General features: G+C 40.4%; 1 protein-coding gene across 1 annotated transcript in view; it reads left to right on the top strand.

Moving 5' to 3' along the window:
- The window catches only part of DCBLD1 (discoidin, CUB and LCCL domain containing 1), a 63072-nt gene that overhangs the window by 18442 nt on the left and 29683 nt on the right, over positions 1–14947 (top strand). The window contains exon 2 of the mRNA XM_046676024.1: positions 1677–1889. Within this exon, the coding sequence (XP_046531980.1) occupies positions 1677–1889 (213 nt within the window). The remainder of the gene's footprint in view (positions 1–1676; positions 1890–14947) is intronic.

Raw genomic sequence — 14947 nt, 5'->3', positions numbered from 1 at the left:
GCTCTTCTGTTCCAGATTCTCCCTGCAGTCTGGCTCCTGTAGTATTACCCAACCAGGCTGATCATCTTTTTCAATCATCTTTTACCTGTTTCATTATCTCCCTTCTCAGAAACTTCTATGGGTCCCTGTTGCCTGCCATATAAATTCCACAACTTCTTCTGCCTGGATCTCAAGGTTTCATAGTAGTTTTATCTGAACTATCTGCATTTCCCCCTGGTTTGCTCTCATTCATTGCTTCTTAAAGTCAACTCTCCTCCAATCCAACCTCCGGGCCGGGGCTGCTGAAATCTTGTGGAAGTTTCTGGATAATGGGTGGATCCTTTCCCTAGACCTTGTCTGCTGAGACGGGGTAGATTCTGGAGTTCTTTTTTTTGTCTAGGTCTCTGTTATCATTTGGGCTGCAAGCCCAGGGTAAGAAGGAAGAAGAATAAAGGAAGCCCCAGGCAAATCCACCTCTAGCTCTGGAATAGGTGGGAGAGGAAGAAGGCTGGCTGCCCTGGGCTTCAGTTCCCAGGGTGCCCAAGTTGGGGCTTCTGCTTGGAAGACTTTGGGATGGGAAGGCCTTCTTTTACTACCTCAGAGAGTTCCTTCTCCAACTGATTTCTGCTTTCTCTCCCTCTAGCTAAGGCCAGAAATTCTTGCTTTGTTTATGTGAAGTCAGATTGACCACAGGCATTTGATGATCTGAACGGGGTGGATGCTCATTTACCCTGCAGCCCACCCAGTTGTGCATGTCCTTAGATGTTTCTGTGGTTAACTTGGTCTCTAATCTACTGGAGCAACGTGTTGGTCAATTGATGAATTTTCCTATTCAGAAGTCTTAAGAAAATGTCTTGTTTTGGTGAAGTATTGATAATTCACTGAAATAGATTCTTTCTTGGCTTCTTCAGCACTTTGTTTAAGCTCCTGATATGGCACATAGCACTAGTATTATAGTTATTCAAACATGTGTCTATCTTCCGTTTTACTCTGAGTTCTATGAAGCAAGCATTGCTGCTTTTATGTGTCTCCAACAGTACCATGTCTGGTATGTGGCAAGCGCTTAATACAGTAGATTCTTGACACTCTTTAATGCTGTATCCTGAGTCTATGATGAACCTTCAAATCTGTGACTGTCACTAACTGAGATGTGAATGTTGAATGATTGTTAGTCCCCAGCTGAATGACATGCTCTTAAACAAAGTCCTCTCAGCATGAGCCTCAGATTCTACCAGGAACATTTTGCATACATTATCTCACTTAATCAGGACAATAACTCTTAGAAGTAATATTATTTTCTCCATTGCATGTTATTTCATGACATTGGCTTGCTAATAAACAAAACCACAAATGGCAAATCTGTGAATGGAAAGGGCCTATTTTGCAAGTGTGGATGGGTAGATGGATCAATGGTTAGAAAAAATAATATAATTAAATGGTATGTTTGCTAAGGGCTTTCCATTCTACTTTATGAAACATTTTGATCAGCAATGTTCAGAAGGTTAAACTGGGAAACAAGACATGAAATAAAGTGAAACAGTAGACACTGTTCAATAATTCCATCTTCATTTTTTTTTTTTAAGCGTTTCCCTCCAAGGAAAGAATAAAATACATAAGATGGAGATTATACTGGGCCTTCTAAATCCTCAGTCAGAATTCATTTCACTTACCTCTTTTATCCTTTTTTTCTTTAACAGGTGATGGCTGTGGGCACTTCGTGACCTATCAGGACAGTGGCACAATGACATCTAAGAATTATCCAGGGACTTACCCCAATCACACTGTTTGTGAGAAGACTATCAGCGTCCCAAAGGGGAAGAGACTGATTCTGAGGTTGGGGGATTTGGATATTGAATCCCAGACCTGTGCTTCTGACTACCTTCTCTTCACCAGCTCTTCTCATCAGTACGGTAAGGAAAGAGATCGAGGTTTCTGTGAGCATGAAAAAATTTGAGATCTGGAGAGAGGGCAAGTGGTGTGTTAAATGATATCATAGCCTGGGAAGGTTAGAAGAGAACCTTGCTTTCTGTAAACTCTCAGAGTAGCTCACATGGACACATTCGCTTCCTAAGCTGCAACAAAGCCTCCTGAAGAGATAGAGTTAGCCTTGTGTGTGTGTCTCAGAGGCTTTGAGTTTATATCTTGCTGGGAAGAGAACTGGAAACATTTGGTATTTGACTGAAACATCTACAGTTCATTTATTTGTGTGACAAATATTTCTTGAACAGTGATCATGGGGTCAATACTCTGTGAAGAACTGGGGTGGATTATAGCAGTGAAAAAGCAAGGTTCCCGCTTTCATGGAGCTTACGCTGGCAGAGCGTGGCTGGGGGAGTGGAAAATAAACAAACAAACGCATCTCTAATATGAGAAGTAGTGAGGAAGAAAAATAAGTCACCCTTAGGTGACATAGAGCCCACTTTTCAGAGTGTTTGTGCTACTTCAAATGGGATGGTCAGGAAGACTTCTCTAATTAGGGGACATTTGAGCAGAGACCCGGATGAAGTGAGGAATGGACCTTGCACGTGTGTCTGGGGTCAGAGTTTTCTGGAGGAGGGAACAGCAAGTGCAAAGGATAGTTTCCAGAAGAACATTTTGAAATGAAGCTTTTTGTGCAGTGGGGTCTGCTGTCAGCTCTCTGGAGTCTGAAATCATTGTGACGACTCCACGATCCTTAGCCTGAAGAAACAGCTTGGATTTAGATAATTTGAAAAGAGAGACAAAATCTTATATACAGGTTCTTTTGAGATTAGAGATTTTCTGAAATTCTCTGTTCGTACACCTCCAAAAATGATAGAGGTTTTAGGCTAAACCCTGTCCACCTGTTAGTTGTATAGGCAATTTCTCAAACACACCCAGCTTTCGAGGCTGTCTTCATCTCTGCGCCCAGAGCTGTCTCCTCACTCCTGTGCCTCCTCCCAGTGTGGAAGTCCAGACTAGCCCTGAGACTGTTCAGAGATCTAAATTTACCTGGCCCCCCTGGGGGAAAAAAAAATAGAAGATTTTTTTATCCTTGGGAATATTATCTCTGTATTAGTGATGGTTGAATTACTCTTCCAGAGTAAAGATGGTTGATTTCATATAATTGGTTGCAACTTTTTAATTCTAGTTTGACTCAGATGGGAAAATGAGAATTCCAGGGATGCTTAAGGCCCCTGGGAACACTTGCTGTTCAGTTAGCTCTGTAATCAAATGTGTATTAACTTACAGAGGCACACTTCAGGGAATCCCTCATTAGCCAGGAAATTCCATTAGGATTCGGAGGAGGACATTGAGTATCAGAGCTCTAGTGTAAAATGTGAGGCAATGTGCTGCAGGGCCAGAAATGACTTTTCCATACCTGTCTGTCTGGGGAAACATCTACTCTCCTAGAAGATGAGCAGTTAATTCCACCTTCCGACAGAGCAGCAGCGTAATCGCTTCTGTTGCTTTGGGGCTCTCTCACCTCAGAGGCTGAGGGAGAGCTAGAAAGGAGAAGCAAGTGGTCCTGAAGCAGGATTAGAGAAGGGATGTGGGTTTCCCACACCCAGGGGTTTACTCCCTCATCTTTGATATATATACACAAATATACAAAAAGGAGGAAAATCTTGGGATTAACTACATGTTAGGAGCTAGGCTACAAGATGATCATGGTTGGCCTCAGGATGCTGTATTTCATATTTCTAGCTTCTTAAATTTTCAAGATTTAGACTCTTCACTAGGAAATGAGTAATGAATTACAATTCCCTTGTAGCAATAAAGCCCAGTAAATTAACTTTTCTCTTCAGGTTTATTTATATACAGTTATGTTTATATTGTAAAAACAGTATGCTTATTATGGAAATAAGCATATTCAGTGGCTATTGTATGCCAGGCACATGCTTGGCCTTTATACAGATTTTCTGGAATCCTTACATCTACCCTACGAGGTAAATATTACCAACTCCTGTCTACAAGTAGGGAAAGTGAGATTTAAGTAACGTGCCGGCCATCACGCAGCTAGTTAAGGGCTGAAAGGAAAATTTATATCTATGTCTTTGTGCCTCGAGACATGTGTTTCTAGATGTCTGCTCCTCTCTCCCAGTCCTACCACTCAAAGAAAACCAGTGTATTAGCACCCTTCCCAGGTCAACCAGCCCAACAGTGCATCATCCGGCAGTTTTGTCTAAAAGGCAGGTGTCGTGAATATTTTTGGTTGGGGATATTCTTAAGATAAAATAGTTAATGATGCTCAGAATTTCTTCCTTTTGTGGCTACTTCAAAAATTTTCTAATCAGGCATGTTAAGGCAAATCCAGCAGACAAGGATAACAAAAACTAGCAATGAAAGGGATACGTGGAAAGGAAGTTAGACTATTTCGACCCTATAAGCATATTCAAAAGGAATTAAATGGCTTAGGGCCACATAGACAAGCGCACACATGCATCTACCATATATGTTGCATGTGTCCATTTGTGTGTTTTGAAGTTTCAGAGTGTTCTGGGAGGAGCCACTTATTCAGACATGTGTACTTACAATATTTAATCCAGTGACTTGAATGTTGCAGATGCTCAGTGGATAAATGATTTTAAAAGTCAATCGACAAGTTCAATGACAAGGAACCAGTTAGGTAAAACATGTTATAGTTACTTGGACTATTAAACAGCTACTTGTTTAAAAGACTGTTTACATGGAAAGCTGCTTATGATACAGAGTTAGGTAAAATATGAATATATAGTTATGTTGTAACAGTAGAATAAAACCTTTGATAAAAGAAGAGTAAAATGTTGAAGTAGAACTTTAGAAAGTTCAACTGTGGGGATTGTTATGTCTTCTCACTACTTTCTGTTTTTTCTTTAATAAACGTATGTTTCTAATGAAAAACAAGTAGATTTCTTTAAACCAAAACCACTAACTAGATTATATTTCAACTTTGTTAAAATAGTCCCCGGTCAGTTGGAACCTCCCTGAGGAGGGCAGGCATCCACAAAGAGGGAGCAGGAGGAGGCGGAAGTACTTTGTCTGCCTGCCTCCAAGCTCAGGGAGCCAGCATTCTTATGGGGCTGTTGCCCAGCACCCCGGAAGGGTAGGGGGCTCCTCTGCAGCCATTGTGGCCACAGGACCTGGCATGAGTGCAGAGGGAGGGCCCTAGTGTCAGCACAGGGTCCCAGGGATCCACAGCACTATTGCCAGGGACAATGGTGCAAGGCAGTGCCAGCTGAAGTGCAGCAGAGGGGAATGTATATTCTGGAATACTTGCTGAAATTCTAGTATGTGATGCCTCTAGTGAGTATATGTCTGGCTGAAATAGCTGAATAGTTTTAGTTTATCCAGCTTGATTTTTTCATTAACCAATTAATTCCTATAAAACCCATTGCTAAGAGATTTTAAGACTCCCACACTATCAGACTTTTGAATGTGAAGTTAATGTTTTGAAAAAGAATAATGTTTTCTGGCGTTAGTGTTTGTAAGCTCTGCCAAGAGTGGATGTACTTAGAATGTGGTTGCATTAACTATTGTGAATATGCTGAAGTTGTCCAGTTTTAATCATTATGCAGTCATTTTTAATGGTTCACTCCCATGCCAATTTTGTTGTAAATGTTTGGTTCACATGCTTTGGAGGCTTTTCTAATCCATATTCATGGTAGCAAAATGTGCCGTGTAAACAAGTGTGACCCACACCTGCTTTCCCAGTTATCAGGCAAAACATGCATTTGATCTCATTGATGTTAAAAGGCTTGATACAGACAAGATGGGGTTATTATTCTTCTGTTTGTTGTGTATTTAATTATGGCTGATATTTCAGATTCAAGCATCAATTAGAAGAAGGTACTTAGATATCTCTGACTGAGCTAGAACATGGATTCTCCCTTTCAAAATACCATTGAAATCTCCAGGAAGCAGCAAATTGATCAAGTAAAGTATATCATCCTCACTCTGGAAAATATGTTTTCTTTTAATTACAAAATAAGTTTTTAAAGATATTTTTAAACACAAATTTCACTTTAAACTTATAAAAATTCTTGGATGTAAAATATATGTACTGACTTTCAAGATCACGTGTGCCAATATCCTGGCCAAAAGAATCTTTAAGAAGTGTCATACTTTGCTTAGTAGAGATTATTTTCACTCTAATTAAGGGAATTCTGGGGTTTTGTTTACGAGACCAAAGTTGCTGAGACTCCCTTCAAAAGAAACGCTAATGTCCCTTTTCTGGTCTAGGATCCAACCCAGGATCAGGAAATACTGAGTTGCCATGACTCCTCAGACACATTTAATCTGGGATCCTGGCTTAGTCTTTCTTCATCTATTGTATAGTTTTGAAGAGTACTGACCAGTTATTTTGTAGAACATCTGTTGATTTGGGTTGATTTGATGTTTCCTCATGATTAAATTCAGATTATGCATTTTTGGCAAACATAGATTATTACTTTTTCAAGTGATCTTTAAAAGGCTTGTTTACCACATTTTCCAGCATTAGAAATTGTGAGTCATATATCCTCCAGGAATAAGAACTGAATCTACATTAAGTTTCTTGGCTCCCCTTTCCACTGCCTTTGTCAGGTAGACTCTTTTTTGCATTCAAAACTACATTCATTTATTTTGAGTGTGTTCCCTAAATAGTTCTTTGTCATTCAAAGAGGTCAATGTTATATGAAACTTTGAAAGGATGCAAACATAAGGTGATGCCTTCTTTTCAGAGGACAATTTTGGACAATTTTGCAAAATATAAGATGTGCTCATCTTGTATTTGAGCACGTAAGACCATGGAAACTTGACTAACGAAGCCAAAGCTATTCTAGGGTTGAACAAATTCACTTTTAAACCTGGAATTTGAAGATTCCAACAGGGAGTCTATTTAAATAACATTTCTTTAAATTTAAAATTGCTTTAGAGTGCAATTCAGTTTGCTGCTTTAGTACCGATGTAAAATAATAAGAGATTAGTTATATAAAACATTAAAGTATCTTAAACTTGGGGGAAAAGTAGGTGCTGATTCAAGCATTGTGTCACACCAATATATGTACATTTAAAATGTGAAATATCTAACATTGTTTTATTTGTGACACTGAAGAGGGAAGGCTGTGAATTCATACTGAAGATGATTATTCTCAACTTGAAAACTCTTTGGTGACTTGTAACCTTTACTTGCCCCCTGGTTAAGTTCCATTTCCAGTCTTGCTGACCACAAAGGACCCAGAGATTTGAATGCACTCAGAGTCACCACTGCTCACTGGGACCCCAAAGGAACTATCATTTCTCTTTTTCTGATATTTTAAGAAGATTGACTGGGTCCCAGTTTTCCCCTGAAAGTTGATCTTCCCCCAGTGGGTGGAGTTTAGCCTTGTCCCTGGACTCCCCCCAAGACCTGCTAGAGGAATCTTGGTGGGAACCAGGTACTGGCTCCTCAGGGTCTCAGAGGACTTTGTTCTGATGGAATCGCCTAGACTGACCCACCTCGGTCACTGTGGACTAGTGGAACCAGGCTGGTCTTCAAAATGGATTGAGATGAACATTTTTGTTTCTGCCTTGATTTTTCATGTGTGATTAAGAGTGTAGACTCTGTGATTAGACTGCCTGGCTCCAAATTCCTGCCTTAGTGCTTATTTTTTTAATTTCTTGACCTTGAGCAAATTACTTAATCTTTCTGTATCTCCATTTCCTCATCTTTAAAAGGGACAAAATAAGAGTATCTACCATATATGGATGATTGAGGCATATATATGTATCTTAAAAGAATGATGTCAGGCACATAATAAGCACTCAGTGTATGTTAGCCATCATCACTCCTCTCCCTCCTCTCCTCCCCCTCCCCTTTCTTCCCCTCCTCTTCAGTTGTCTTGCACACAGTTTATTCTTTCTCTAAGATGTCTAAGAGCAGAGAACACACTGGTCCCGTCTCAATGCTTTGAGCACTCTCCTTCCACCACGCAGAGGCTGAGCTGCAGCAGCACATCTTGCTCTACCCCTCCTGAGGCTTTCCTCGTGACCTACATTTGCCCGAATCATTCCACGCACGTGGTAGGGGTTCCACGAGCCAGAACTGACTCTACGTACAGATGTTTTCCACCCATCCTTGTGAGACAAGCAGAGAACACATATTCTCCAAGCTCGTAGTATATTGAGTTTGTCTTTTTAATTTGTTTTCACTGCCATTGCCAGTCCACCTCTTTGCATCGATTTCGTATTAAAAGAGCCTCCTGATTTTTCCCCTCTCCTTTTGCCAGTTCCCATTTCCTCGAGGCCGCTTGAGGTTATCTTGTTAAATATCGTTTTCATAATTTCTTTCTTTCCTTTATTTTCAAAATTGTTAACTATGCCCCACTGTCCCCAGAACCTTGTTAACACGGCATTCAGGGCTCACTCGTTTCTACCCAGACACATTTCTACTTCATCTCTGAGTCTCACCATCTCCATGCCTTTTCCTAAATGCATCGCCCTGGTACATTTGTTGATGTTTTATCTCCATGTGTCTGTTTCTCTCTTCCTTCGCCTGCTTTTCTGCCCAAATACACACACACACACATACACAGAGTAAAGGCAAACCACATCCAATGCTACCTACCCTAGAAACTTCTCTGATATCCGCAGTCCCGGTCACTGCCTCTTTTGGGTTCATGTTGTTTTTCTAAGCCTTCAGTAGAACACCAATCTCACGCTGAGATAATTATTTTAGCTTCTCTACCAGATATGAGGTTGCTTGAGCAAGGAACTGCATTTTATTCACCTCTCTAGTATCCCCCATTGCTTAGCATAGTCTTACAACTGCAGATGCTCAATCAATGTTTAATGAATCTGATTGCATATAGCTTGATTTTGGCGAACAATATATATTAAAAAATCTGGGTTTTTACAAAAGAAAATGAGTGCCTTTTTTTTTTTTTTTTGAGGAAGATTAGCCCTGAGCTAACATCTGCCGCCGATCCTCCTCTTTTTGCTGAGGAAGACTGACCCTGAGCTAACATCTGTGCCCATCTTCCTCTACTTTATATGTGGGATGCCTACCATAGCATGGCTTGCCAAGCGGTGCCGTGTCCTCACCCGGGATCCGAACCAGCGAACCCAGGGCCGCCCAAGTGGAACATGCGAACTTAACCCCTGTGCCACCGGGCCGGCCCCTAGAGTGTCTTTATTCACAGCATAGGAAGAGTCACAGTAAGATTCCTTTACCTATGAACATCCCCTCTTCATTTAAACATTTAAAGTCTTGATTCATGTATAATTTTAGGACTCTGCTTATTATATAGAAAAGAGCATGAAATAGTAAAGAAGGTGCCTGCGATTGAGCATTTAACTATGTGCTGTATACTGGGCTTAGTACTTGAGAGGTACTAACTCATGTAACCCTCCCAACGGTCCTGGGAGAGAGGGTCTATTATTAACATTCACACATAAGGAAACTAAAGCTCAAAGAGCTCAAGTAACTTGCTTACGATCACTCAACTAGATCTGGGATCCAAGTCTGGGCATTTCATTCCAGAGACCCCGCTCTTAAGCACCGTGCCATCCCAATTTCTGTGTGACAAAAGCCATCTGATCCCATGGCTTGTGCATAAAGAAGACCTGAGCTATAGTTTTTGTTTGCATTTGCTGGAAGAAATGGAAACTTCTCCAGGCCTCCCCATAGGGGTATCCTGAGAATAAAATGGAGTTCTGAGAAATCACTCACGTACAGAGGACTAGTACTAATTTGAAATTTAAAAAATGCTTATTAGTCAAACTGCTTAAGGAGGCATTGTGGTCAGTGATAGAAAGAACCTGGTTTACTACAGGAATCTAATTCTAGTCAGTTAAATTAGTGGTGTTCTGCTAAGTGATTTGCACAATAGGAAAACCAGGAAGTTCAAGAATTGTTCGCTTCCATTTCCTGTACCTCCACCTCCACCCTCGATATTTTTTTAACCATTGTCAGTGACGTAGAAGTACAACGATGTGAAGTCAACTGTTGATATTTGTATTACGCTTGTGTGGGGACCTGGAATTGGCCACCCCAGAATATGTCTCTTTGGCATCGGGATTATTTGGGGCTGATTGCTTTCGATAAACTGGGACAGGGAAGGAGGCTCTGAGGAATGGAACTTGCCCTTGTTGGGACACATTTCCATTTGTAAGGTAAATCTCTAGCTGTAAAAGGTGCCTCCCTCTCTGTACCAGGAATAAGAAAGGAGATGACCTTCTCTCTAGAAACTCTTAATCAATACCAAAGGCCAGAACTTAAATCTGCATTTTATTGTGCTAGTCTGGTAACCTCCTGTAACTGACTTCCCTCCCCCTCCCAACATTGGCATTTCTTAAGGATTAAGCATCTTTCCTTAGGATAGGAACTGATTGCTGCACTCACCTGTGACCGCCCAGCTCCAGACAATCGACTTGGCTCCTGCTACCCCCATCGAGACAGCAGACCACTACCTGCTGTGTCCATCAGGCACTGTGCCGACAGGGCAATCTTGTGACTATTGTGGGAGGGACATTTCAATCACATGTGAAACACACTGTTTGGGGGTATATAACCACTATGTGCACCCCACTTCTTCGGTGCCCTTTCTTCCTTCTGGAATAAAGGCCCTGGGCCATGGTTCCTCATAAAGCTTTGTTTAATTTTCTCTTGCTATTCTGTCTCATGTGAATTTAATTCGTTCTCTGGCCAGACGGACCCACATTTGGGAAGAGGAAATGTCTTCCTCCCCTACACTTGGAACAAGAGGAATGGGAAAAATAGGAAATAATACTAAGTGTTTTGGCTCATAATTGCAACAAGATTTCTGTGATAATTTTTTAGAATGATACACATCTGGAATACTGCAGTAAGATCTAATCATTAGCCTTGTTTGTTGATTTTTTTTTAAAATCCCACATAGGGAAAAACGTAAGATTGGCAGTGTCTATTTTGCAAATGGTTTATATCTCACAAAAATATTATGGAGAATGCAAAATTCTTATGACTTTTAAAAATAAAACAAAAGCATTCAAAGAAATTTCCAGTTTGTGGAGGGTTGTTTTGGGCCTCAAAGACCTAGAAGCGCATTCTCCTCTATGATTGGGGCTACTTTTGTGGAAATTCTTGAGGAGGACTGCTTTTTGTTTTGTTTTGCCTTTTATGCCAAGATAGAATTTAGAAAGAACCTTAAACTTGTAAATTTGTACCCGCCAGAATGATCCACACTAGGTGTCTCATTAACATAACCATAAGCTTCAAGGAGAAAAAGCTATTGGCCTCCTCCTCCTCCTTCTCCCTAAATACTTCCCTGGAGACACACTTTGATTTACTGTCAGTAATTGCCATCTTTTGTTGGGTGAAAAGTAATGGCCTAGGTGGGTTTCTTCTTGACTTGGTCCCATAGCCCCAAGGAAAGGCGCACCTTTGTCTAGGAATCTGCCTGGTTCATTTATCATCTGTCACTGATTTTTGTCTGGGAACCAGAGACTGAAACTCTCCAGGGATACCACTTACATTCTTACGTGACTATGGTTTTAATGGCCCAGTCCAGGAATATCCCTTTTTTATGCTAATTTCCTTCCTTTTCAAAGAAAATGGCCCTGAAAAATTCTGTAATTTTGTACAATGACCCTATTGCAATTAGCAAGCATGGACAAACCCTGCCATTTGACTGCACTGGAAAAACAAATGGAAATGGACACAAGTCGAATGGCGTTTGCCGCTTCAGCATTTCTGGAGATTGTTTCATCAGCACGTCTCTGAACACAGATGCTGGCCGCGCTGGGTACCACTTTCCTGGCAGCTGGTAGTGTGCTGTGCAGCTGGCTCTGCCAGTGGCACTCCCAGGGAAGGTCACGGAGGCTCACCAGCATCTTCTTATCTGTCATGCAAAATTAAATGTGTATGAAGGTGTTCATAAGGTTAATGAAGGTTTTTAGGAGACTTTTGTTGTTGTTCAATTTGATTTAGGACAAATCTCTCAGGAGTTAGGTTTTTATTTGATTGCCGTGTTTTTCACCACTGAGAGTGTGGTTATGGAGGGGGAGGGGTTTCTTTGTTTTTTTAACAGCATGCATATCATTTTCTAAATACATCCCTTTCACAGATGAAGCAATAATTTAGTTTCATCAGTTTCAAGATCAAAAGCACAGAACCGCCTGAAATGACTTGGAACAGTTATTAACCAAACTATCATTGCCTTATAATAGTAAGTCCAGAGACTGAGGCAGACAGTCCATGGAGAATGGAGCAGTACTATAAATTGCTGCACAAATTGTCAGATTACTACAGAATTAAGAGGATTCCGGGCTTGGCTCTGGGCAGACCATTCATTCTTCTTTGTAGGACAGTTTTCTTTTATTCAAACATAGAAAGATAAACGGTTTCCCCTCTCAGCTGCTCATGGAACAGTAGCCCCAAACAGGGGATATGTTGAGAGTCACTCAAAAAAGGCAGCTCCTGCGGTTCCTGATGGTCCAAGGAATCAGTCCATTATCTACTCGGGCTTGGTCTCATGTCTGGTGCCAAATGCCACAATGCCATTCCATTTGGTATCACTGATAACCTTTCCCACAATCTAGGGCTACCAATTATGTACACAAAAGATAGAAATATTTATTTTTCCTGATTTTTCTGCCTACTTGATGAACAGCCTTTCTGCTGTGCCTCAGTCTGATGGGAATTTGCAACTGCAAAGTAAGATGGAACCTGCCTCACAGACAAAGATAGAGGTGAGGGAAGATAGGAGTTGGATGGGAAGTCCAAGTGCTATGAAACACGCAGCACTGCCGGTTGTGAAGCACACATCTGATACTGAACCTCTTAATCTCAAGTTCGTGTGCCCGATGCAAAGTAGACCAATCACTGAGCCCTAGGTGCTTGGACGTGGAGAAAGGTTTTATTCAAATTGGCCAAAAGGAGAAGGCAGGAGGATGGGTTCTCTCAAATTTGCCTTAACAAGAGAAGAAAGCAGGGGGGTTTATAGAGCTCAGGGAAGTGGGAGGGCGGCTGGGGGCTGGTCATCCCGTGATTGCAACCTCCCCGAAGGCATTCTCTTTCTTCTGTAAAACAAGCTCACAAATCCTCTGGACCTCTGAGTCTTCCTCGGGTTAAACAAGAAAACTTACTGAATATCTACAGCAACCCACAGGTTCACGTCCATGCAGAGCTGTGAGTCCTATTTTTAGGTCTGCTCAAGTTCTTCAGACCCTCTTAAGTAGGGTTGAGGGTCCAGGGTGACTGAAAATTGAGGCCGGTTTACCAATCCAGGGACACTGGCCAGGATGGGGAGAATATAACCATGGTCAAGTTAGAAGTCGGCAAGCTTCCATTTGGGTTTCCAACAAAAGTGTCTCTGTGAATGTTTAAATACAGGTGTGGACCCTTTTGAAAAGTCAGGATGGAGAGTACTAACGGTGAAATTTATTGTTGGGGTAGATGTGGGTGGAGAAATGCTTTCTTAGGAAAAGATATCATCCTCAAGGGAGTCTGGCTGTAAATAGAACATTGCTTAGGACAGACAGACTTGTAGGATCCTTCAGTGGTTTCCCATTAATTATTTTTCCCTCTCACTGCCAGTCACATTTTTTCTGTTTCATCTCTTTTCCCTTTTAACTCTAGGAATGCAGTTATTAACTTCCAGTCTGTGAAAAGGAATCTTTATCTGTCAGACCTTCAGACAGGCCGTTTTTTTTTTTGGATGTTTTGCCCCAGGCAGTACAGCAGCCAATCCTCAACTTCCATCCCCCACCCTCGACTGAAGCTCCCTCTTGTTATTGTGATGGTTGTGCGATGATGAACAAAATAACTTTTAATGCTGGCATTTATATAGAGATGGTATATTCTATCCCCTTCAGGGTTTAGTTAGATTTTTGCGGCACATCAATAAGAATATAAGAGAGCTTGGTACCTGTGGGGTAAGGAGGATTAGAGGAGTGTGTGTTTACGTTTTCTTTCTTTGAACTTTTTCCAGAAATATTTACATGCCTATCATGACTTTGGGAGGATGCAGCCAAATTAGTGTTTTATTATATTTACACGTTTTGGGTCTAGGAAATCATATGTATTGCAGAAAAACAGTGTGATGGTGTGCACTCTTATCTATTTGTATAAAAAATATACAATTTTGCAACTTTTCCTTTCAACTGTTCCATAAAATCTTTAAAAAAAACCTTGCAAACAAGTTCTCACTGATAGTCGATTTAGACTTGCTTAGCTCAACCATTTTTGTTAGAACTAGCTGGAATGCTATAGAAATTTAAAGAGAGATTAGTATTGTCATGACCATTTGGAGAGGAGTATCTATGTTATTTCCTCTTGATAGAGGTAAATGTGGGTAGAAAAACATTCTAATTTATTAATAGCAACATGGAACTAGTTATTTCATGTTTATTCTCGGGTTTGCAAAGCAAGTATCTTCACTTCTTATCTGTGCAAAGAACAAAGCACTTTCAAACATGTAAAAGAAACAGAATAAGTTGCAAAAGTCAAGCATAGTAATCTGACTCACTTTAATTTTGCAAAAGTGGTTCTTATCGTACTTTAGTATACAAAAATGGATTTAGTATAAATTTCCTATCTACCATGCTTGTGAGCACTATTAAAGATCATAAAAATCCATATATCCATTACACCAATTATTTTCTTTCCTTTCTTGCTTGTCCATTCTTCTCTTCCTGACTTCATGATATTTTTAAATGACAGGGTTGAATATTTTTATGTATCTTTATAATCAGGGATAGCTTTTAAAAACTGACTTTTTCAAATACAAGAACATATAACTTCATTTCAGTTCAAACAATATTTGGAAGGCTGCCACATGCCAGATATTGTACAAGCTGCTGGAGATAAAGTGATGGATAGAAAAGTTCCTGACCCCATGGAACACAGTCTAAAAGGAAAGCATACATTATTTGTTTGTTTTTTAATAGATTCATTTATTTATTTAATAAGTACTTATATAGCACATTATATGCTAGATACTATTCTATGTAATTTTCAAGAATTAACTCATGTAAGTAATTATATATGGTGAGTATTTCTAAAGAGGAAAGTGATCTTGTTTATTTGAGT

This window comes from Equus quagga, chromosome 11 (assembly GCF_021613505.1).
Source record: "Equus quagga isolate Etosha38 chromosome 11, UCLA_HA_Equagga_1.0, whole genome shotgun sequence".
Lineage (NCBI taxonomy): Eukaryota > Metazoa > Chordata > Mammalia > Perissodactyla > Equidae > Equus > Equus quagga.
This window is presented reverse-complemented; position numbering and strand designations above follow the sequence as displayed.